Genomic DNA, 25601 nt, shown 5'->3' with positions numbered 1-25601 from the left:
GTCTAACAGTGTGACAGAGTCTAACAGTGTGATAGAGTCTAACAGTGTGACAGAGTCTAACAGTGTGATAGAGTCTAACAGTGTGACAGAGTCTAACAGTGTGACAAAGTCTAACAGTGTGACAGAGTCTAACAGTGTGACAAAGTCTAACAGTGTGATAGAGTCTAACAGTGTGACAGAGTCTAACAGTGTGATAGAGTCTAACAGTGTGACAGAGTCTAACAGTGTGACAGAGTCTAACAGTGTGACAAAGTCTAACAGTGTGACAGAGTCTAACAGTGTGACAAAGTCTAACAGTGTGATAGAGTCTAACAGTGTGACAGAGTCTAACAGTGTGACAGAGTCTAACAGTGTGATAGAGTCTAACAGTGTGACAGAGTCTAACAGTGTGACAGAGTCTAACAGTGTGACAGAGTCTAACAGTGTGATAGAGTCTAACAGTGTGACAGAGTCTAACAGTGTGACAAAGTCTAACAGTGTGATAGAGTCTAACAGTGTGACAGAGTCTAACAGTGTGACAGGGGCTAACAGTGTGACAGGGGCTATCAGTGTGACAGAGTCTAACAGTGTGACAGAGTCTAACAGTGTGACAGAGTCTAACAGTGTGACAGAGTCTAACAGTGTGATAGAGTCTAACAGTGTGACAGAGTCTAACAGTGTGACAAAGTCTAACAGTGTGATAGAGTCTAACAGTGTGACAAAGTCTAACAGTGTGATAGAGTCTAACAGTGTGACAGGGGCTAACAGTGTGACAGGGGCTATCAGTGTGACAGAGTCTAACAGTGTGACAGAGTCTAACAGTGTGACAGGGGCTAACAGTGTGACAGGGGCTATCAGTGTGACAGAGTCTAACAGTGTGATAGAGTCTAACAGTGTGACAGAGTCTAACAGTGTGATAGAGTCTAACAGTGTGACAGAGTCTAACAGTGTGACAGAGTCTAACAGTGTGATAGAGTCTAACAGTGTGACAGAGTCTAACAGTGTGACAAAGTCTAACAGTGTGACAGGGGCTAACAGTGTAACAGAGTCTAACAGTGTGATAGAGTCTAACAGTGTGACAGAGTCTAACAGTGTGATAGAGTCTAACAGTGTGACAAAGTCTAACAGTGTGATAGAGTCTAACAGTGTGACAGAGTCTACCAGTGTGACAGAGTCTACCAGTGTGACAGAGGCTAACAGTGTGACAGGGGCTAACAGTGTGACAGAGTCTAACAGTGTGACAGGGGCTAACAGTGTGACAGGGGCTATCAGTGTGACAGAGGCTAACAGTGTGACAGGGGCTAACAGTGTGACAGAGTCTAACAGTGTGACAGAGTCTAACAGTGTGACAGAGGCTAACAGTGTGACAGGGGCTAACAATGTGACAGAGTCTAACAGTGTGACAGAGGCTATCAGTGTGACAGAGGCTAACAGTGTGACAGGGGCTATCAGTCTAACAGTGTGACAGAGTCTAACAGTGTGACAGGGGCTAACAGTGTGACAGGGGCTAACAATGTGACAGAGTCTAACAGTGTGACAGAGTCTAACAGTGTGACAGAGTCTAACAGTGTGACAGAGTCTAAGTGTGACAGAGTCTAACAGTGTGATAGAGTCTAACAGTGTGACAGAGGCTAACAGTGTGACAGAGTCTAACAGTGTGACAGAGTCTAACAGTGTGACAGAGTCTAAGTGTGACAGAGTCTAACAGTGTGACAGAGTCTAACAGTGTGACAGAGTCTAAGTGTGACAGAGTCTAACAGTGTGACAGAGTCTAACAGTGTGACAGAGGCTAACAGTGTGACAGAGTCTAACAGTGTGACAGAGGCTAAGTGTGACAGAGTCTAACAGTGTGACAGAGTCTAACAGTGTGACAGAGTCTAACAGTGTGACAGAGGCTAACAGTGTGACAGAGTCTAACAGTGTGACAGAGTCTAACAGTGTGACAGAGTCTAAGTGTGACAGAGTCTAACAGTGTGACAGAGTCTAACAGTGTGACAGAGTCTAACAGTGTGACAGAGGCTAACAGTGTGACAGAGTCTAACAGTGTGACAGAGTCTAACAGTGTGACAGAGTCTAACAGTGTGACAGAGTCTAGTGAGAAAGTGACACAAACTCCAGTTAAACCAAGATGTTGTTGTTGTTGTTGTTTTATGGCTGTTGGCATCCGAGTGTTGCATTACCGCCAGACTTTATTCCTCAGACTTTGTATCCAAGCGTTACATTACCCCCAGACTCTATTCTTTTGATCCATGAGCGAAACACACTTGAAACAACAGTCACGTGACAAGCTTCCTCACGTGATCGTCATTTGAATGACGTTTCGAAGGAGTGTTTCCATGCGCATGCGCTTTGGGGCTCACAAAAACGCTACATTACTTCACTTCACTTACGCTTTGTGAGAAACAGAAACTGCACTGCCTGCAAGGTAAGTTAAGTCATAGTGACAGAGATGTTTAAATTTGCCAAAAAACCTGCCGTGTTAAACTATATGAAATCTTCCAAAAGCCCGGACGTTAAAGCACGTTTTAGCTGCTCTTGAATGCTACTGCAATGCTAACGTTAACGTCTTGGATGTTCTCAATTCTTAGGATTATATTTCATCCACTTGTAATATAGAAACAATCCTCTAAGTAATTGACAGGCGAATACAAAAGTACAAGATTGAAGGTTTTGAAAATGGCAGTAATGACTGTCAAGCCCGTGAAATACTGTTTTCTGTCCAGTAACTAGGCTCACGTAACTTTCAACGACATCATGGCTGTTTCATAACAACATTGATGCTAGCTAAGATGAATGAAAATGATCAAGGAAGAACAATGACTGGCTCTACACTTCACAGATATCTAGTGTGATTCACATGTTTCGCATGCAAAATAAAAAGACACATGCATATTAACGATACATTAGATTGCCTTAAAGTTTTTGTGTAATATTGTTTTAGGAACTTCCATAGACCATGATGGATTCATCCCCGCAATCCAAAAGGGGCAATCCAAATCGCAAGCCCAAGGATGGTCCGAACAAGCCTCACAATCTGCCACAGAAAGATGCCTATGCCAGACTCCTCAGCCAGCACCGCAGCAGCAAGTTCAACTCTTATCTGGAGCAATTTGCGAGGAACATGTTGGGTCAAAATGAAAGTTATGCCCCCAACACGCTTCTCGCACACGTCCAGAGTGAAGGACTGGCCATACCACAGAGACGAAGAGATCAACTGCCAAATGATTTCTCTGATTCAAGTGACTTTTCACCCTCGTCTCTGAAAAACAAAACTGGGGAAAGCTCCTTGTCCTTGTACATGGAGAAACTTAGTGTTGGTAAAGGGCCTCCGGAGTACGAGCTGATGCCGGGTGTGTCCGAGAGGCTAAGGAAAGGCCAGAGGAGGGATACAACCACCAGTCAGGATGGGGACATTGAATCTGGGGAAGAATTGATTGCGTTAAATGAATCCAAGAAACAGCAGAAGCCGCATTATAAAAGTAAATATGAAGACTGTTCTCAATCTCCAAACAAAACGAGTTCTAGTCAACAAGAACCAGAGAAGACTAAAAAGTCCAAGAAAAAGAGTCCAGCAAAGCAGAAAGAGGATCAGAAATCTAGGATCAAGCCTGAGGCCCAGATGCCTCTGCTTTCAAAAGACCAAAAAACCCTACCAAATAAAGGTAAGTTATAGTTTTTGTTTTGCCTTTTTTATGGTTTCAAATTAACATTGTAAACTTAAAATCTAGAAGCCAGTTCCCCCGCTGACAAGAAAAAGAACAAAGGGTCCAAAAAACAAGTGTTCGAGCCTTACATGCCGGTAGAGGAGGTCTCCCATGGCCTGAAAAGAGGAGAACTCATTGAGGTAATTTTTTTTAATTTGTTTGGTCTGAACCTATTCCTAATGCCTATTTTTCCACAGGGTCAAATAAGAATTAACCCCAAGAAATACTACGAAGCTTTTCTTTCTTGTACTGTGAGTTATTGTCCCTCTTTAACCCTTAAGACGTTGCAACTTTACGATAAGCAGGTGCTCAATAGCTGTATTTCTAAACTCTTTCTACACTGTGCAGGACGATGGCCGGGATGTATTTCTTGATGGGATTGTAGCTCGCAACAGAGCTTTAAATGGAGACATTGTGGTGGTGCAAATCCTGCCTCGGGATCAGTGGAAGGTAAAAAGCATAACTGAAAATGTTTCATGTTACTTTAGATGATTCTGACTTCCGTATGTATTTGATGCTGCAGGTGGTACGGTCTGATTCTGACTGTGACGGCGCCAGTGAGACCGAAACACCCCGCAAACAAACTGCTACCGCGGGGAACAAGCAGCTCAATAGACCCAAGGACGGTGGCCAACATTCTTCAGCAAATGGTAAATTGCAACTAGAGGTGCCTATAGAGCAAATCTGATTTTTGAATATTGCGGTGTGACCAGATCAATTCCAGGACAAACCCTCTGCTTCAAAATTCAATGACGACGAGCTCCAGAAAACTGCTAAAGTGAGTCAGAGAAATGTTCATATTTTATGCTATAACATACATTGTCATTATAATATTTAATTTACTCATATCAGTTTTTACATTAACTGTCTGTTTTGTTAATCAGGTGGTTTACATTGTTGAGAAGAAGCACTCAAGGGCTGTGACTGGCTTCCTGAAATTTCTGCCAGACAAAATGTTTGCCATGTTTTCCCCCACGGATCACCGCGTGCCACGCATTAATATTCCTCTGTCCGATTGTCCTCAAGACTTCAGCTCACGACCAGATGACTATGCCAACACTTTGTTCATTTGCAGGATAGTGGACTGGCCTGTTGACAACAACTTTGCACAAGGGCAAGTGTTTATTTCATAGTAATGAAGAAATACTTTTGAGATGACTCAGTTTGTTAATTTTTTGTGTTTCTTTACAGATTGCTTGCCAAATCGCTGGGTCAGGCTGGAGAAATCGAGCCAGAAACTGAGGGTATCTTGACTGAATATGATGTGGATTTCTCTGACTTTACAAATGAGGTTCTTGACTGCCTCCCCAAGAACCTACCCTGGACCATCCCACCAGAGGAGATTCAGCGAAGGAGAGATCTTAGGTCTTCATGCTATATTTTGTAATATTTTCTGTTGTAGTGATGGGGGTGGGACAAGAAATTCTAATTTTATTGTGGGGCAGGTTAAGAAATACTGACCACTGTGTCGCACTTGTATCTTTAGTCGCATATTCAGTTCCTCACTAGACTCGTTTTGCTGTAAATTTCAGTCGGATTTTAGCATTTCTATCAGACTGACTCAGAACCGTAGTCCAAATTACATTGCATTTCAATACGCAAACTTTTTTATGCATAGACGCTGGGCGGGTCGAAGAATAGATTCCGTGGGCTGGGCTGGGGCAGGTCAGAGAGAACTAAAATTGTGGGACAGGCAGGTTGGAAAAAACCCTGACCCGCGCTTCACTAATGTGTAGCATTATTGAACTGGAATGGCTCCTGTCAATATAATTTGAGAAGAGACTGTAGGTGAGTTCTAACCAGTCAGCAATGATTGACCTGCTCCAATATTAAATCCTGTAGTTTTTGCTATTTGAATATGCGCCATACCATTTCTTACCTTTGATACTTTGCCTGCAAATCGTTATGTTATATCATGTTATAATGTATTCTCAGCGAAACAAGTCTGACGTGATTTAAAATGTAATTCATGCTAGTTTGCGTAATCTTGGATCTCTCCTGGGCACTGTTCAAAAACTATTCGAATCCTTGTTACAAACTGTAAAGGGCCCACAGCCCACGCTTACGTAACCAGGAAGTGTCTGCAGCGCGCTCCAGTTCCCACACAACCCCCTCCTGCAGGTATTGATGGTTTCAGACATCGCAACACTCTACAGGCCAATAGTACTTAATACAGAAGGGGACAGGTAAAATTATTGTTAAAATGCAGATTTTTGTTATAATATGTAGTAGGTAATAATTCATTAATGAGTCACTAATGGAAATTGTTAGATTAAACACGTGAATTTACCTTTTAGATATTTAACAGTAGTACAATGTGATCACCCACCTCACAGAACAGAGCGGCAGATCGCAGGAGCAGTACAGCTACAACAGTTATTTACGCTTTTGTGCATTTGGATGACCAGAAGGCACGATTCTTTTCAAGCTTCCCAAGGACAAGGCGACTTGGGGGGGGAAAAGTGGCAAGAGTTGTTTCAGAATCAGAAAAAGGTTTATTGCCATTGTCATTGCACAAAGTTCGCAATCATAGGAACTTGTTTCGGCGTTGAGGTGCAACATAAAACAATGAATGATACAATAATATTAGCGACGTCTATAAAATAAATGCTTGCATAAATTTAAGAATTTACTGATAAAAAAAAAGTAAAAAAATCAACTTTGTGACATGCAACCATTGGAGAGAGTGTGCTTTGTTTGTTTACACCATTTTTTTCACAAGGATTATTGCTCCTTCAACAAAAGCTTGGATATTGTGGAACTGAAACACAGATTCTAAAGAAGGATTCCCTCCCAACAGAAAAGAAGTTAGATGTGTCTTGAATGACAGATTTGGCTCTCATTCCTGTCTCCAGTGGTGAGCTACTACCAGATGCAAATAATTACTTTTAAAATCCTCTCCTTTGTGGCAGTACTGTTATTATACCTTCATAAACTTGCCGGCTGTGCTAATGTTGTGCTGACACTGAAGGGGAGTGAAGCAGGAGGAGCAGGAGGAGGGAAGAGTGTCAGAGCGTCAAAACCAAGAAAAAGTAGCATATATTGCGCACCCTGTTAACAATGAATACCCCATAGAAGTGTAATACCCTCTCTTTAATATAATGCCATATCATCTGAAAACTGTTCAGTAACACATGCTGCCGTTTTGTTTGTTTGCAGGAAGGAGTGCATTTTCACTATAGACCCTGCAACAGCCCGAGATCTGGATGATGCTCTGTCCTGTAAACTTCTCCCAGATGGTAAATATTATGATCAAATATTATAAGGTTATACTATAAGTATCCATGCTGCCCTATTATTATATTCATATTGTTATAGGTAATTATGAGGCTGGAGTCCACATTGCAGATGTCACTTATTTTGTGGAGGAGGGCAATGCGTTGGATTTAATTGCCAGTGAGAGGGCCACCAGTGTTTACTTGGTTCAAAAGGTTTGTCAGGTTGTTTTTATTTTCTCTTAACTGAAGTATTCTATCCTTTTGACATGTTTTGGTGTTTGCAGGTGATTCCCATGTTGCCCAGACTGCTTTGTGAGGAGCTCTGCAGTCTTAACCCTCTCAAAGACAGACTCACCTTCTCTGTCATTTGGACACTTACTCCTGAAGGAAAGGTATGTACCAGCACTAGGTTTACACTCACTTTTTACATTCTTTTTCCCCTTCCTTTTCTCATGCTTTTTCTCTCCACGGTCAGATATTGAGCGAGTGGTTTGGTCGCTCGGTGATACGCTCTTGTATTAAGTTATCATACGACCATGCTCAGAGCATGATTGAGGCCCCTGAAAAGTTGTTCACAGCTGAGGAGCTGCCGCCGTTCGACCCCGAGCACCCGATTGATGAGGTCCACCAGGCTGTGCTCAACCTGCACTCCATCGCCAAGAACATCCGCACTCAGCGCTACACCGAGGGAGCTCTCCGACTGGACCAGGTTAGTTATTATTTAATATAACTATGAAGTTTAACTTGACATTTGCGATCCTTACACCAATCTTTCTATTCAGCTGAAGGTGTCTTTTACTTTGGATAAAGAAACTATGATGCCTCAAGGCTGCTACATTTACCAGTACAGAGACAGTAACAAGTGAGTTCAGAGCTTTTCATGCATTGGAAAAAAGTTCAGCATAATTGGATATTCTCATTCTTATTATTATTCATTAATTAATTAATTGATCATAATATTATTATTAATTGGAGAAAAAAAATTCAAGAATTATTAATTTTTTTTCAATTATTATTATTGCGTTTTTTTTAATTGAATATGTTAGGACTGTTGGTTTAAACCTAAACCCTGCAGCATTATAATAATTTTATGTATGCACTACAATAACATTCAAATACAAGTGAATAAAAAATTACAATACAATAAAGATAAGGAAGCGCGCCTCCATCTTTATCTGATTCAAAGCTGATGAAAAAGATAAAGACTTGAAGAATTTATTGGCCTCTTGTGGCATATCTTTTCAGTTGATGTAAAACGATGTAGATGAAGAAACCATAAAGTGTTACAAAAGGTAACACAAATGTAGTGTGTTGTGGCATCAGGCTGGCTCTATAAATACATTTTATACAAGTAGGGATGGGTATTGTTAAGGATTTATTGATCCAGTATTTTAACAGTTCTCTCATTTTTACTGCTATTAAAAATAAAAAATAAAGTACAATAATTTTGGACATTGCAGTCGCAGCTTAATTTCATATTGACTAAATAAATGGCCAATGACGTGCTCTCTTGGTGCCTATTCCCCGTGTGACACTGTAGTTTGGTGAAATGACGTACACACAGTGCTGAGGGCGTTTTGGGTTTTCCCCCAGTACATCCATTATGATGAACTGTCATACCGTGGTGTTGGCATTGATAGTATTATCAGGTCATATATAATCAATCATCTTTTATCAGCTCCCTCCAAACAATCTTCGGAGAGAGCTGATAGGATGCATTACGCTGGGCTGGATAAGAGTTTTGATCCTTGTGTCAATAGTAGTTTTAGTTGTTTTTCTAAATGAGGGAATCGCTCAGGGCAGCAAAGCATGCAGCAGCTTGTATCCATAGCATCAGGGCAACATTTGCTCTATATTTTAAAGCAGCCAATGGCAACTTCAGCCTTTGGTAATCAGTATATCCAATTGATTTTGTGTAGGGGTAGTGCAGTGTGACCCTGATGGTCCGGCACAGGAGCTCTTCCAGATGGTTGGCTTGTGTATGAAGTCCAGCCCAGACGATGATGCATACTCTCAAACTTGATTCTTTGTTGTCTTTAGGTTGGTGGAAGAGTTCATGTTACTCGCCAACATAGCCACAGCACATCACATCTACAAACATTTCCCTGAGCTGGCGCTGCTCAGACTCCACCCTCCGCCCAAAGCCAAACTCGTGCAGCTGCTACAGGAAGTGTGCGAAACTCTGGGATTAAACTTGGATTTTTCATCAGCTGGAGCTTTGCATGTAGGTTTATGGGTAATTGTCATCAACCAAGAGTCACAATTTGTCTTTTTCACATGTGTTTTTGTTCACCCTGTAGAAAACACTCACTACCACTCTTGGGAATGATCAGTATTCTTCTGCCAGAAAGGAAGTCCTCACTCACATGTGTTCAAGACCCATGCAGGTCAGGTCACATGCATACAAACCGTTTTATTATTGATTACAAAGCCATTTCTAATGCTGAACCTTTGTCTTTAGATGGCCCAGTATTTCTGCTCCGGGCAGAAGAAAGATGAGAAGCAATACAAACATTACGCCCTGAACGTTCCTCTGTACACACACTTCACTTCTCCCATCAGAAGATACGCTGATGTCATTGTCCACAGGCTCCTGGCCGCATCACTTGGTATGATGAACGTGGGACTGGGCATGTGACAATATGATAAAAACAAACAAATAATGAATTCACATGTTTGCCTATGAGCAGATTGTGGACCTAAGTTGGGGTTGCTAAGTGAAGAAGTGAACAAACAGGCAAAGCTCTGCAATGAAAAAAAGACTGCAGCCAAAAAAGTCCATGAGCTCAGCACGGAGTTGTTCTTTGGGGTGTTTGTGAAGGTGAGCAAATACTATACTGTATTATTTTACTGCATGTGTTTAAAATCCACCTTTTTTATAAATCCAATATGAAACATTTGATGTCTCATTCAAAGCCTAACTAAAGATCTGGCAGCTTAGTCTAGTGTTAAATTCACCCATTTGAATCATAAACTGTATTGACTACGGTCTTTCCATCCATCGGCTCGCTGTGTCACCTGTCATCGGCCCCTTGATGAGAAAAGTTTGGACACCCCTGATGAAGTAGTAGTAGTAGTGATATTTACCTTTACCAGTCCCAGTAAGTGCAGTTCTCCTGTGTTCAGGAGTGTGGACCGTTGGAGTCTGAGGCCATGGTGATGGGAGTTCTGGACCAGGCCTTTGATGTGCTCGTTCTTCGCTATGGAGTCCAGAAACGCATTTACCCCAAGGTTACATTTCACATGCACCAATGTTCTCCCATGTTTATACTTCCTGGTGCCATTGTGACAAACAAACGTTTTTTTTTTCTTTCAATCAACAGAACATCGCTGGTGTTGAAGCATTTCATAAACGTAAGGTTGGAAAAACAACTGAGCTGACTCTTGTATGGAAACCAGAAAAGCCCAATGAAGCTCCAGTCCAGCAGGTGGTTCTTCTAGTGGTTTATGTTGGGGTGCAGAGGGCACACACAAACACAGAATATTCAAATGATTTCTGATTTATTTTTGTCATTATTTTAGGTCATTTCCATCTTCACCCGGGTGGATGTGCAGTTGGTATCGGACCGCGCGACCCTGAAATACAGCGCAGAGGTCAAGAGGCCCAATGTGGATGAATCCTAAACGACACTTGAAGGAAAGATTTTAATTTGCACAGTTTTTTATTACCTTCATTAGACAACACTGTGTTGTGTTTTAGTTTACTCACTGACTTGAGTCAAAATGTGGTTTTAATTTCTGCACATTGATTTTACCTGTTTTTCAAAATTTGTTTCTCTTTAGCATTCAAAAGGATCAGCCAATATGTGCTGTCTTGTTTAGGCTAAAACATAAAAACGTTTTTAATTCATTTAATTTCATGGCTATTATCTGAAATTTTAGACACATTTACTCAGGTCTGTAGATTTGCTGCGATAGCATAGCTTTGTTTATTGATCTAATGGATCAGTGGTGTAATATAGCTTCTTTTACATAGTAATATGTGTGATGAAAGTGTTTAGTTCAAACTGGATTCAAGAGTGACACAGACCTTTAGGTTTGTAAAGCAAATGTTAGACTCAAACGTTTGCAGGCTTTTTGTGGCGGCTGTATAATTGTCTATTGTTTAAAAGTAGCGCTCGCCTATTCATGTATTTTAGTGAATCCAAGTGTATTAAGTGCCATTTACTGTGTCTTCAACGTTTAAGTAGGAGGTTGAGATAGGGTCACGTAAGGCCAAAAAAAAAAAAGGTGTGTTTCTGGTAACATTTGGGGGGAAATCCAGGTAGGTAGGTCGCATGTTTTAATTTAATTTTTTGTTAAATATGTTTTAAAATCCTTGTTTTGCAGACAGTTCTCTTTTCTCAGAAGTGAGCGCTTCGCTTTTAAATCCAGCTCGGTCGGGTTACCGGAAACACAATTTTTTCTTCTTGGCCTAATATAAAGCCTTGGCCTGTGTTTAGTTTACACAAGGAAAACATCAACTCTGTGACTTTGATTGATTTTCATACACTGTTGGAAATGACTTGAATGTAATCTGCTATAAACATAGTTGGTGGCATTTTTTAAACATGAATTTTACATGTCTGTGTGCCTTTTCCAGTTTTTTTTATCTAAGTTTAAATCTGTCTTGATTTGCTTTAACAGAAGTTTTAGTTTTAAATTTAAACACCACCAGCTGTGTTTTTAATCATTTGGCTCATGTGTTTTAAAGAATAATTTAATTGACTTGTGTTTGAAAATGTACCGTAGGCAAACTGAAGGACAACATCTGTATATTTTTCTATGTTCAGTGTCAATATTCATTTATTTGTACTGCTATCTAGAGAAATATGCATTGTTTTTTTTCCAGTTTGAATTAAATCTAAATGACTGGTAACTCTTTTGTTGGTATCTCTGTTTTCTAACATATCAACAGGGCTTTTGTTTTCCTGTTACTAAAACAGTAATCCTGTCACTATCAGTAAGGAGTGTCATTATTAAAAATTATGTAAACAGATAACAGACTATATCACAGGATGCTCCGTATTCATAACTCACCTGATGCCACGTTTAGTCACACTTTACATTGGATTTTGTAATAACCCAGTAGCATATAGCAATGGCAGATTTGTTTAGTGTCTTATCACTGCTAGTCTTGTTGACGCCAGTGAAGTGCCAGCATTAGATTATAAAATTGTTCAGAAAGCAGCTAAAGGTGTGTTTAAATAAAGTTGTTTTAGAGCTATAGATAAACGCAAGTGAGCTCCCTTAGATTCAATAGAGAAACGACAGTCTAATCTCATTTTATATCTTTACTGCAGCATCTGTCCGTGCGATGCGCTGCTATATCTCTTGCTCATTCACGGTCTTGGTCCAAAGGTCACACATAAATTTATTACAACACCACGTATTGACCCTTGGGGAATCCATATCTTGGTTGTTTCATGTACAAAAGGGCGACTCTTTACACAGAGCCATACATTGAGTGTGTTCCAATTTCCTTCCAGAAATGTTTTAATTGATCATTTTTCTTTTAACTAAGCTTTATTTTTCTGGGAAACCAACTCCTTGCCTGGATTATTGTCCAATACCACCCTTAGTAGGTGATCAGGTTCTTCCACTTCCTTCACCCACAGTAAGTTCAAAGTCAAAGTACCATAAACTGAATGCGTCAGTACTCCAAGAGGGTTGTTGGGGAGATTTCTACTGACTCTACTGCGAGCAGCAGAGAATGACGGATCACTGATAGACCGCCGGGCAAGTATTGTTCATTCATTTTCTTTTTGATGTATTAGAAGCCTTTTGATAATAATTTGCTGTTCCCATTGTTGGAAGTCAATCTTGCTTTTAATATCTTTGTTTAGGAAGCGAAAGGGTAATATGGAGATGCTGAGAAAGGTGCAGTTTTAATAGTTTGTATAATTATGCATACTGTATATACAGTATAATTCCTCCATGGTTTGATTTACTCATTGGTTTCCTGTTTGTTTAGGGGGAGTGGGTATGGCTGGACTCAAACATTGGGGTCCCCATTGGAGCTAGGGTGAAAGTAACTCCATCAGGTCAACGCTTTTTGGTGGATGATGATGGTCAGGTACATATCTATATACCCTAAATAACATATGACCAGTTTTGATGTGTTTGTAATTATGTAATTACGTATGTAATGTTTTGTAATTAGTTTTGTTTGGTGAGACTGTACTTGTGGTAGATGTGTGCTGAGATCTAAAACAAAATCCCTTTTTCTTGTCTTGACTTGAGATATTTGGATTGGTTCAGAAGTCAGTAGCATTTACATAATGTACAGGATAAAACAGAAGGAGATAAACTGAATAAATTGCACTCAATGTTCACAATTTACATTTTAAACATGAACAAAATAAAACTATTCTCCTATCTGTATTAGTTAATTGGTATCTATAGGTATGTGTGTATGTTCGACGTAAATATTATTATCAATATTATTTTATTTTTATTATAATTAAGAACATGCCATGTTATACTCTCTTAGAGGTGTAATTATATAAGTGTAATATACACTTCATCCCTGTGATTATTATTTGAAAAGGACAATAAAAAATGATTTAGTCAAATAATAACTATTGTTGAGCTTTAGCCCTTGTTTACAGGGTGGTTGTTAGGTAACAGTTATGGAATTACCTTGCCGTCCATGTGCAACCAGGAAGTAAAATTATAAACCTTACCAAAATTGTCAAACACAGTGTAATTTGAGGTATAACCTGTCATATGCACTTTCAGGAAACCTACGGTAAGATTGTGTGTATTTATTAGAATAACCCTTTTCTTTTTTCAGGAGCAATGGCTCTCTCCAGAGCTAGAGGCCAGTGTCCGAGTCATGCATCCTACATCTGTGGAAGGAGTAGACGACATGATCAAACTAGGAGACATGACTGAGGCCGGACTTCTGCGAAATCTGCAACTGCGGCACAAGCGAGGCATCATCTATGTAAGACTCATGTTATTTAAAAAAAAGGAATATATTATGTGTAAAAAATCTTCACATAAGACAAAATGACGTTTAAATGTCTGCATCTAACTAACCCTCTGATTTGTTTAGACTTACATTGGGTCCGTGTTGGTTGCAGTAAACCCTTACCAGGATTTCCCATTGTATGCAAAAGAACAGGTAGACATTTCATTTTTGCCTCCATTGAAATATAGATTTACTACAAATAATACCTCAAAACATTCCCTTTTCTTTAAATATTGGCGTGTGAATGTACCATATATTCCTTCATAGATAAAGTTGTATCATGGCCGAAAACTTGGGGAACTCTCTCCTCACATATTCGCCATCGCTGAATCCTGCTACTTCAACATGAAACGCCACCAGAAGAACCAATGCTGCATCATCAGGTGTGTTTAAATAAGATGCACATCACCGGGAATTTAAGGCTTTTCGCTCATTGTTTAAATGTTGTTTTCAGTGGAGAATCTGGAGCAGGAAAGACTGAGAGCACCAAGCTGATCCTGCATTATCTGTCTGCTATAAGTGGGCAGCTGTCTGAACAGGAGATCGAGCAGCAAATACTGGAGTCAAACCCAATCCTTGAAGGTATGTTATGTATTGATGCTATTACAAAATGCACTTTTGGCGACGTGAAAACTGGACATCCAGCTTTGTGTTTTGTCCCGTGCAGCGTTTGGAAATGCAAAAACTGTCCGCAATGACAACTCCAGCCGCTTTGGGAAATACCTGGAAATCTTCTTCAATAAAAGTGGCGTGATCGAAGGCGCACGCGTGGAGCAGTATCTTCTGGAGAAATCCCGTGTGTGTCATCAGGTCAGCAATTTCCCACAGTGCTCATCATTCATAAACTCTGATGAGGCTTATTGCACATTCAGAAAACTAATGCTATTCTATACATGCCTGTTTCGGTCAGAGACATACAGCGGCTGGAAAAGACATGCGCTTAAAGGCGCTCTGCGATAATTGTTTATGTATTTAACCTAACTGAAGTAACCCTTATCCCCAAACGTTCTTCTCTTATCTCTCCATACGCAATATATATGTAACTGTTGACCTGACCTGTATGAAAGCAGAGCACTATCTGTCTCTGAGTAAATAAACACGCCTCTCTCATTAACTGAGGGATTAAAAACAACTTGTATACTAACCCATTTGTATACAAGTTATAGCTCATCTTTTGTCCTTTCCTGAAGGCGCCGGAGGAACGTAACTACCACATCTTTTATTGCCTGTTGGCCGGACTCTCATTGGAGGAGAAAAAAGTGTTGAGCCTTGGACATGCCGAAGAATACACATTTCTTACTAAGGTAAACGTTTTCTTGCAATCATTTTTGGCTGGATAGAATATAAAGCACGATGTGTATTTGTGTGTTTAGGGAAGTTGGACCCATTGTGACAGCAGAGATGATGCCAAAGACTTCAAATGCATCAGTGCAGCGATGAAGACTCTGACCTTCTCTGAGAGCCAGAGTCAGGACGTTGTGAAGCTTCTGGCAGCCATTTTACACCTGGGAAACATGAGCTTTGAGGGTGATTCAGTTCAATTACCTTGTTATAAAGCTGTGTAAAGTTTATTGCAAGGTGAAGCAGTGCAGGAGCTTGGCACTAAAATAAATATGTCAAATTGTCACATTATATCATGTTAAGTCCTTATTTCTTGGTATAATCGCTCTGTTATCCAAAAATATTCCTTCCAAACAAAACTTAAATGCAGTTATCTTGACAGGGTTCAGATTTCAGAACTCTTTTCTACCATGTTAATCTATAATGGTGTTTTTATACTGTTTTTCAGCCAACACAGAAAATAACCTGGACATGTGTGACGTCAGCAAATCCAAGCACTTCAACGTGGCGGCGGCGCTGTTGCAGGTTTGCGACAACACAGTCAAAGCTCCTATCAATCTGGATTCATTCAAAGTCATTAATGTCTTTTGCAGGTGCAGAAGCCCACTCTGGCCAAAAGTTTGATCCAGCGCTCCTTCATGACCAACCGGGAGAGAGTGACCAAGCCCCTGAGCGCTGAGCAGGCGTCATACTGTAGAGACGCCGTCGTGAAGGTAACGACTATAAAATGAAACCACTCCCTGTTTCCTTATTGGCTGCAATCAATAAGTCTGATTAAATATTCACATAAATGTTGACAAGTCATTTTGCAAGGGAGTTAGCTAACTGAAGTCCTATTTTCCAATTCAAGGCCATCTACAATAAACTCTTCATATGGATCGTGAATAAGATAAACACTGTGATTTACAAGAAACTACAGACAAACCACAAGTCCTCCTTCCTGTCTGTGGGGCTGCTGGACATTTTTGGCTTTGAGAACTTCCACAAAAACAGGTCAATATTTACACGTACATTCACTGCAACATGAAATATTCCCAACAAAACTGTTCTTCTTTTGTAGTTTTGAACAGCTTTGCATTAATTTTGCCAATGAGAAGCTCCAGCAGTTCTTTGTGGGACACATTTTTAAGCTGGAGCAGAAGGAGTACCTAAAGGAGAACATTGTGTGGAATACCATCAGCTTCAGCGACAACCAGAACATTTTAGATCTTCTTGCTGTGAAACCTTGTAACTTGCTGGCTTTGATCGATGAAGAGACAACTTTTCCAAAGGTCGTGACTAGTTCAAATCAAATTCATGACACATTTTGACATTCTTTTAATACATGTTTTGGTGGAATACAGGGCACAGATGGCACACTGCTAGTCAAGCTGAACAAGGAGCATAGTCGTAGTAGACACTACATCTCCACAAAAAGTGAGCATGAAACAGCCTTTGGAGTCCGTCACTTCGCGGGTGTGGTCTATTACAACTCTCAGGGTAAACGCTCTCATCAGTGGTTTGTCATTAATGTCAATGTTGGAGGATAAAACAATGAAAGTTTTTTATTTTTTCTGCAGGATTTCTGGAGAAGAACAGGGATGCGATCAGCTTCGATGTAATCAAAATGGTGGACGCTTCCAAAAATACGTTGCTTCGTCAGATTTTTGAGAGTGAGCTTTCTTTGAATGGACTCAATGGAGTCAAAGTGACCAATAATCAAAAGATCATCATGAGACCTACAAAGGCTCAACGGGTAAGTCTTGACATTACTGAGTATTGCTGTATTTTTAGTCAGCAAAATTATCTAAAATGGTACAAAACATTTGATTAGAAACAGTGGTCTAGATTTTTCCTGAAGAATACTGTATATATGATTTGATTTGAACTGTTTTTTCCCCCCAATAGGGCCAGGTGGATAACCGTAAACAAGTTCAGACTCTGAGTGGTCAGTTTCGTCAGTCCCTGGACTCCCTCATGAAGGCTCTGTCCACCTGTCAGCCGTACTTCATCCGCTGCTTCAAACCCAACAATAATAAGCAATCTCAGGTAAACATGGCCATCAATAGTACCTTGTGGATACACAACGTAGCACAAACATCCAAACTAATTTCCTTGTTAGCTCACTTATCTTTCGATAAAATTAATTGTAGACATGTTTCCTGGTTTCGAGGCGCCACAGGAGAAGTGTAAAGTACAGTTCTGTGACGTGGCTTTGAGCATTGGTCACTGTATCTGCAGGTTACTCCAGTTGCTAATATTTGCTGATATCTCAAATGCTGAAGGAAAAAGAGATTTGTATATATTTTAAAGTAACAGTGTAGTGAAATGTCTAAACAAAGGTTAGAGAGTTAGAAAGACAGGAACAAATCAAAAGGAGAGGTTTATCAAAATCTCTACTGTATGTTGGTGACGCTGGTTTCCATTTGGTCTGTGTTTATATTTGCAAATAATGTTGATTTCTAGATGATGATAAAGACATAATGTGTTATAGATGTATATTGTAAAGTTTCTATTTTGGTTCAGTTTTTTGACAGAGAGTTGTGCGTGCGGCAGCTGCAATACTCTGGAATGATAGACACAATTCGCATCAGGAAGCTGGGATATCCCATCAGACACTCCTTTGTGGAATTCCTGAATCGATACAGAGTTCTTCTGAAGACAACTATGTGCAACCCAAACACTGTTAGTACAATGACATCTTCATTCAGTTTTTATGCTTGTTTTAAACGTGCGTTCATCATAATAAATATGTGTCCAGGAAAATGCTGCGACCTGTTGTGAAGCCATCTGCAGAGCTGTGATCAAAGAAGAGGACAAATGGAAAATAGGAAGAACCAAGGTCTTTCTCAAGGTAATAAATGTATATTCAGAAGTTTGAGTATTTTTATAGATCGTATGTGTAATTAAATGTGCCCTTTCACAGGATGTCCATGACATGATCCTGGAGAAACTGAGAGAAGAAGAACTAAGTAGAGTTGCTCTAGTCATTCAGAGAGTGATGCTGGGAATCAAAGACAGGTGCAGTCTCCAAACATACATCACCATAATACACATGATCAATGGATGATATGAATGCTGAATATGAGAAAAATCTGCATTTTGTAGAAAGTTATTTCTGAAGAAAAGAGCCGCAGTTTTAGTGCTACAAAAACAATGGAGAGCACACATGAACGACAAAACACAAAGAAAGGTTAACTATATATTTTTATTTTACTCTTAATTATTTGTGACCTTGATTTATTGTTTCTCTTAATTAGATCCGGCTTGGTTTCGAACGACTCATAGCCGCAATAAAAAGACAACAGCTGCAAAGACAATACAAGCGACAGCAAGCAGCAGCGATCACTATTCAATCTCAGGCACGACCTTTATCAATCTAATAATTACAACACAATACAACCATTTAACCCATTATAACTTTTTGTATACGAGCAGGTTCGGGGTCACATGGCAAGAAAACAGTGGAGCCAAATAAAAATGGAAAAGTACGAGAACGAGATGAGGAACAAGTCCTTTTCACCAATGCAGCCTTTGATAATACAAAACACAGAGGAGACCAGTGAGAATATGGATAAGTACGAGAACAAGAGGAGGAACACGTCCTTTCCACCACCGCTGCCTGTGATAATACTAAACTCTGAAGAGATCAGTGAGAACATGTCAAGGGAAGAAGAAGAAGGACTTCGGTTAATGGAGGATGCAGTGGTGGATGAAATAATGAGTGACGAAGAATCGAATCTGGAACCTGTGGAACAAAATATACCTAAACGGAGACAAGCTCCGGTTAGTGATTTGTCTAAAGTTTGATGCATTATCATCCTATTGCCTAGTCATTTATTTATTTGTTTGAAAATGACAGGCCATACCGATGATAGTGGTTTCTCTGGAGGAGTCAGACCGCAGTAAGAGCCCATCCCTGGCTGAAGAGAAAGATGATTTTGATGACAGCAGTGATGCCTTTTCTTTCAACAAGTTCTGCGATCTTCACTTCCAGGGCAATGCCTCTCCCTCCCACATCAAACACAGACTCAAAAAACCACTGCTGGCCCACGACGATGAAGGGGATGCTCTGGTATCAAGACACAAACAATAGGAACTAAAACAAAAACATCTCAAGTGGGATTAAATGATATAAAGAGTGATGTTTTCTGTTTCAGGCCTGTCTCACAGTTTGGTGGCTCATCCTGCGGTTCATGGGGGATCATCCTGAGTCCAGATCCCAGGACTCAGTATCAATGGCGTCCAGCGTTTTTTCAGGTCAACTTCCAAGCCAAGTTTCAAACCGACAGGGCAGAAGGCTGAGCCACCTGGTCGGCTTGGACGCGGTAAAGATTACACCTTATCATTTCTTACTTCAGAATGGCTAAATTGTGCATGTTTCGGTGCGTATCAAATACTATTCATGATGAGTTGTGTATTTTGTCTTTTCATAGCTCTTACTAAAAAAAAATAAAAAGAAGCAGGGCGGTGGTGGAATGGCAAGAAAAGCAACTATGATCCTTGAGGAGGTAAAGAGATGTAGAAAATATAAGTGATTTTGGTGCAATTACTAACATTATAGCTTTTGTATTTATGGTTAAACAGGATGAAGACGAGACGGAAGATTTTCTGATCGGAGAGGGCCCCACACTAGCCCGACCGATGACACCGTTGGAAAAAGTACACATTATTATTGGATATGCATTATCAAGACCAGGAATAAGGTACAATTATATACATAAGAGTTTACAATACATGTACAAATAAAATAACAGTTTGTCTATTATTACAGAGATGAGATTTATTGCCAGATTTGTAAACAGCTGGTAAATAACAACAACAAGCAGAGTTCTCAACAAGGCTGGCTCCTTCTCTCCCTCTGTCTCGGGATCTTTCCTCCAACAGATTTCTTCATGCAGGTCTGACACGTATTTAAAACTGAAACTCCACATGCCATATCCATTTACTGCAATTAATGATAAAGTTGTCGAAACCTGAGATACAACTTGATAACCATGACTTCCTGTGGCTCACGCCCATGTGGCTCTGATACAGTGTAGTAAAACTAGCTAAAGTTCAAAACAAATTACTCAAACAACACTATGGAAAATAGTTAAAGATGACTTCTGAACATACAGTTATCTTTGACGTTTTAGGACCCAAAGAATAATAATATATCATAATAGAAATATGTATTTTTTTAACCCTTTTGTTGGTAATCACAATCTTAAGATAAGATCATGGCCAGTAAATGTTTAGACCAGAATAACGTTGCTCTTTTGGACCTTTTTGCCTGTTTTAATGATTTAAAAAGTCACATGGAAAATGTTTGTGGGGGGGGGGGGATGGGATGTATGAGACTTTATTCAGTCCACTCAGGAAACTTAAGGTTTATGCTTGTCCCACCATGTTTCTCAGTTCCTGGAGAGTTTCATCCGCCGAGCTCCAGAGGGATACAAAGACTACTGCTCTCAGCGCCTGGAGCATATAAAGAAAAATGGAGAAAGGAAAGAGGTGGCCTGCTGGATTGAACTGGAGGTAGCATGCCAGCAAATCTCTTAATTTAGTAAGTAAGTAGGATTAATGAGTGCTTTTTATTTTTCTCCAGGCTGCCAGAAGCAAAAAGCCAATAGACGCCTCAGTGCAGCTGATGAATGACCAGCTTGTGAGAGTGAGCCTGGACTCTTGGTCCACTTCAGCCGAAATCTGTGAGAAGTTAGCTTTCCAGATCGACCTAAGATGCTCATATGGATTCTCTCTGTACATTAGCTTTGATGATAAGGTGAGTTGTCAGTTTATTTTAATACAGCGGTGTCGCAGATTAGTTTTATTTCATCCTTCTCCTTGTCTGCCTTGTCAGACGTGGTCCCTTGGCAGCTGTGGGAAGCATGTTTTAGACGCGGTGTCTCAGTGTGAGCAGGAGATGAGGAGGCAGGGCAGAGAGGAGAGGAACGCTGACTGGAAACTGTCCTTTCGCAAAGAGCTCTTCACGCCTTGGCACGACAGCTCCCTGGACTCAGTGAGCACCGACCTCATTTATGAACAGATCATCAGGAAAGTAAAGTCTGGAGAATACACTAGTGACAAGGTAAGGCAATTCACTCATAACTCATCAGTCATTCATATGATAATCCTGATGTGATTCCCAGGAGGATGACTATGTGCAGCTAGCAGTTCAACATTACTACATTCAGTTTGGCTCAGAATATAATGCAGTCAATGCCAGAAAGGTGGTTGGTGACTGTATAACCACAACACTTATTGAAAATAAATCTATGAACAAATGGATCCAACTCATCAGCTCTGGACACTCTCAGGTACTGTGCACTAGCTCGTAATACTGTCCTTAAATAGAAGTTTATTGACACTACATATGTATACATTTTCTTTTTCTGAGTTTAAGAACTTATTTTGATTTTTAAAAACATGTTCTCTAAGGCTCTAAGTGACTATGGGAGGCAAAGCCCAGATGCTATAAAAGGAGAACTGGTTGACATTGCCAGACAAAAATGGACAATTTTTTTCTCCAAATTTTATGAAGTTACAATGACATCAGGTCAGTTTGATTACACAAATGAAGTTGAGCATTTATGATGTGTCAAGTCTGACAAAGGGCCCTTTCTGTAGGACCAGCTCTGCCCAAAAGTCGGTTTATTGTTGCTGTCAACTGGAGTGGCATCTTCTTCATGGATGGAAGAGACAAGCGACTGCTTGAGCTTCCTTACATAGAAGTGAAAAGTGTATTCATGAAGAGGTATGGGCCATACACATTGTACAATCATTGTTTATTTGAATTTGAATATAACCAACTCATTTATTTTGAATGTATCCAGTGAAGGCTACCTAAAAACTCAGTTTGTGACATTGATCACCTATCGTGGAGAGTTTGAGCTGAAGGCTACAGAGGCTGAAGAAATGACTGCACTGATACAGAGTAATCTGGAGGGACTCAAAGAACGCTCCGACTATTCCATTGTCCTTATTGACAACAGTAAACCAGGTACAACACGGATTCCTGTCCCATTGTCCTATGTCACAGTACACAAGATGAGCCGTAATTGTATTAGATTTAATGGGTTATAAAATGATAATAGTTCATATAGTTGCTCATTTTCCCTCAAACAGAAGACCCCACTCATCTTGTCTGTAGACGAGGAGATTTGTTGCTGATCAGGAAGAATGAACATCCTCCTCAAGACAACATGTTTATAGCCACCAACCAGAGGACCAGCAACACTGGTGCGGTGTACAAAAGCATGCTTCAGTTTCTGCCCACTCTCAGTATGCCCAGCCCTGAAATCATGGTATGTATTGTTAACTACACTATTAATTGCATATTAAATATAGTATTTCCTGAAGAAATGCATTCTGTTTTCAGAGGTTGCTCAATCCAGGTCAAAAACCACCATCTGTAACACGTGGCATTCAACAAACTGTGGCCCCTGTGTCTTTGAAAGAATTTGCTCTTGAACATTTCAGGTAACATAAAAACAATTTGTTTTCCTTTTAATAAAACAATATACTTGGGTGAAGACAATAGTAGGTCTTCTCTGTTGCAGGCAGCCAGGTAAAGAGGCTGGGCGACAGGGTGCGTCCAGGGGCGGCAGAGAGAAACTGTGGCTCAACTCCAGAGAGCCGCTCAAACAGCCTTTACTCAGTAGCCTTGTCCGGAACGCTGATCTCAGCTACTTGGCCTGCAACGCCTTCACCGATATCCTTATCATGCTCATTTATGTTGGTCTGACATTCTCATGACATCCACTTACTGCCTGTAAATAATGAACTAATGTTTGCCTTGACCATGTCTGTTACCTATTCTCAAATATATGGGTGACTACCCCATTAAGCATGCGCGCAGCCCCATAGACCTGACCGACCAAATCTTTGGTCCAGCCACACAGCACGAGGCTCTGCAGGACGAGATCTACTGTCAGATCATGAAACAGATGACCTCCAACACTAACAGGTGAGTTTGTTTACTTAGTCCTTTTGCCACACCACAACCTTAAACCTGTCTCTATCTCCAGGCTGAGTTTGGCCCGTGGGTGGCAGCTGATGTGGCTTTGTACAGGCCTTTTTGCTCCCAGCCTCGATTTATTGGTTTATGCCAAACGGTTCCTGGAATCTCGCCCTAGAGATCCCCTGTCTGCTGTCTGTCAGCAGAGGCTTCAAGGCATGATCAGGTAAATAGACAACAATTCAAATGCTCAGTGTAAAAATAATCCGATGTTACTATATGTTTGTTCTTCCCTGCAGTAACACGCCCAGGAAACTTCCACCACATTTTGTCGAAGTAGATGCCATTCAACAAGACAGCACCCAGATCTTTCATAAAGTCCATTTTCCAAATGAAACTGATGATGTAAGTCTAAACAGTCTGTACACTTCAATAATCACTGCTTAATACATCGCTTTTCATCAATGTCACAGATATTTGAAGTCTCATCAACGACCACAATCAAGGATTTGTGCCAAAGTATTGCTTGTCAGCTCAAGCTTCTTTCAGCAGATGGATATGGCCTTTATTTGAAGACCGTTAACAAGCCGGTTTGATCATTTTGTTCTCTGAGGATAACATATTACAATATTTGTGCGATACTATTTTTCACAAAACTGTCTTCTTTTGTTTTATTGATAGTTAATAAGCCTAGAAGATCAGACATATTTGTTTGACAGCTTAAGAGAAGCTTCATACACCACTAGGAAAGTGAAAAAAAATAAAGAGGGTAAGACAGTGGTTGCAACATTTTATTATAGAAATGATTGAAGACTAATATACTATTTAATAATATCAATTCTAGTAAACCAGACCAACCTGCCCTACCTGGTCATCTTGAAGCGAAAGCTCTGGTTCAATGTGAGCCCAGGAAAGGACATGATTGCAGACCTCACCTTTCACTTTCCACAGGTATCCTCCAGTTCTACCTTTTATCACATTTTCATTATTTTTGCTTCATTGGTGTTGTTTTTTCTCTCTGCATCAGGAGCTGCCTAAATACTTGCAGGGCTTCCATGACTGCACCAAAGAGGACATGATCAAACTGGCTGGGCTGCTCTTCAGGGTGCAGGTCGACTCTGACCGATCACAGTTTGTCATGATTCCCAGAATGCTGAAGGACCTGGTTCCCGCTGACCAGATCACAATCATGTCCCCAGAAGAATGGAAGAAGGTGAGACTGGTCACTTAAATTCAGCGTCTGTTATATGCAGAATATGAATACATTTGACTTTTCTTGCAGCATGTCATCTCCTCTTACAACCAGCAGAGCGGCATTACAGTTGAGGAAGCCAAAGTTGACTTCTTGCAAACAATCTCAAGCTGGCCTACATTTGGTTCTTCATTTTTTGAAGTGAAGGTATTTAGACTGTGATCCTATAGTCAGAATGCCAACTATTTGTAAAAAGCCCATGTACCATATCTGTCTACTTTAAACTCACCTAACCGGTCTGGCTTTGCAGCAAACGTGTGAATCTAGTTACCCAACCAATCTTAGGGTGGCTATCAGCAAGCAGGGTGTGAGTCTGATTGACCCAACAACAAAAGTATGTATCTCGGACATTTCCACTGTGTAATAAGATAAGATAAGATAATCCTTTATTGTCCCACATGACACTACATTCTTTTCAATGCTGTCATACTTTTTAGGAGTTACTGGTCATGTATGCATTTAACCGGATCATCGAGTGGCACAGTAAAGGTGTACAATTTCAGATGTCGATTGGAACTCTCTTGAGAGCGGTCACTTTTGTATGTGAATCCCCAAAGGTAGAGTTTTATCTAAACCCGTGTTGTATGTTCGCTAACACACAAGTGGAGATGACAAAGATGTATTTGTATTTTTTTTTCCAGAGTGAAACGATGACTGATTTGTTACGCTCCTATGTTAACATGTACGGCGATCAAAGAAACATCCGACCACTTCAATCAAGGAACTACATGTCCTAAAGAAACAATGTGTTTTGCCATTTTTAGCAAATACAGTAAATTATTCTCATAAGTTAATTGTAGGGTAGGCTTTTCACTTTTGTTTTCCTCTTAGCTTGATTGTTATTTGTGCAGCTGTAATTTAAAATGTACTTTTCATGTTTGTTTGTTTTTTGTTAATTTTGTTTTAGTATAGCTAGTAATGCATCTTTAGTCAAAATGGATTTGCTCTTTTATTTATTCAAGATGCAAATAATACAAAGATGCTCAGCAACCAAGTTTAAGTCAAATTCCACTTTTCTGTCCCTGAATCTGTGGTTCTTCGACATTACTTTAAATATTACATCATATATATGGTGTGAGTAAGTAAACTTTATTTGCATAGTGCTTTTCACAGACATGTTCACAAAGTGCTTCACACAGTAGTAATAAATACAATACAGTACATGGTGGGCCTTTTGCATTTTTTACTAGGTCTATCTGCTGTCTGTCAAGACCCTTGCTCCGTTACTATGGAA

The 25601-nt window shown here is 40.2% G+C and overlaps 2 protein-coding genes across 2 annotated transcripts; both read left to right on the top strand.

Moving 5' to 3' along the window:
• Positions 1-2920: 2920 nt before the first annotated feature.
• dis3l2 (DIS3 like 3'-5' exoribonuclease 2) lies at positions 2921-10659 on the top strand. Its single transcript, XM_072441098.1, has 20 exons — positions 2921-3641; positions 3708-3823; positions 3881-3934; positions 4032-4133; positions 4207-4333; positions 4397-4461; positions 4568-4797; positions 4875-5048; positions 6843-6922; positions 7002-7114; positions 7186-7293; positions 7377-7610; positions 7684-7763; positions 8942-9125; positions 9202-9288; positions 9363-9510; positions 9592-9722; positions 10028-10132; positions 10225-10329; positions 10424-10659. The coding sequence occupies exons 1-20, from the start codon at positions 2936-2938 to the stop codon at positions 10523-10525; spliced, it is 3051 nt and encodes a 1016-aa protein (XP_072297199.1). The 5' UTR covers positions 2921-2935; the 3' UTR covers positions 10526-10659.
• Positions 10660-12475: 1816 nt separating this feature from the next.
• On the top strand, positions 12476-25292 carry LOC140356257 (unconventional myosin-VIIb-like). The gene is made up of 49 exons (XM_072441085.1): positions 12476-12628; positions 12731-12760; positions 12855-12956; positions 13677-13829; positions 13941-14009; positions 14124-14239; positions 14311-14438; positions 14524-14666; positions 15047-15160; positions 15230-15383; positions 15646-15722; positions 15791-15910; positions 16048-16190; positions 16258-16468; positions 16541-16676; positions 16757-16932; positions 17085-17225; positions 17703-17861; positions 17938-18030; positions 18103-18197; positions 18285-18369; positions 18437-18538; positions 18615-18962; positions 19039-19251; positions 19337-19504; positions 19613-19687; positions 19764-19882; positions 19951-20077; positions 20577-20696; positions 20767-20940; positions 21019-21246; positions 21308-21475; positions 21597-21714; positions 21786-21912; positions 21992-22158; positions 22284-22462; positions 22537-22637; positions 22718-22869; positions 22971-23124; positions 23186-23341; positions 23415-23520; positions 23589-23705; positions 23797-23884; positions 23960-24066; positions 24143-24328; positions 24398-24514; positions 24618-24701; positions 24805-24924; positions 25009-25292. The coding sequence occupies exons 2-49, from the start codon at positions 12743-12745 to the stop codon at positions 25102-25104; spliced, it is 6450 nt and encodes a 2149-aa protein (XP_072297186.1). The 5' UTR covers positions 12476-12628; positions 12731-12742; the 3' UTR covers positions 25105-25292.
• Positions 25293-25601: the final 309 nt, after the last annotated feature.

Source organism: Eucyclogobius newberryi, unplaced genomic scaffold (genome assembly GCF_026437365.1).
Source record: "Eucyclogobius newberryi isolate DKJ021-1_F unplaced genomic scaffold, fEucNew1.0.hap1 SCAF_12, whole genome shotgun sequence".
Classification (NCBI taxonomy): Eukaryota; Metazoa; Chordata; class Actinopteri; order Gobiiformes; family Gobiidae; genus Eucyclogobius; species Eucyclogobius newberryi.
The sequence above is the reverse complement of the archived record's forward strand: the minus strand, read 5'-3'. Positions and strand labels throughout refer to the sequence as shown.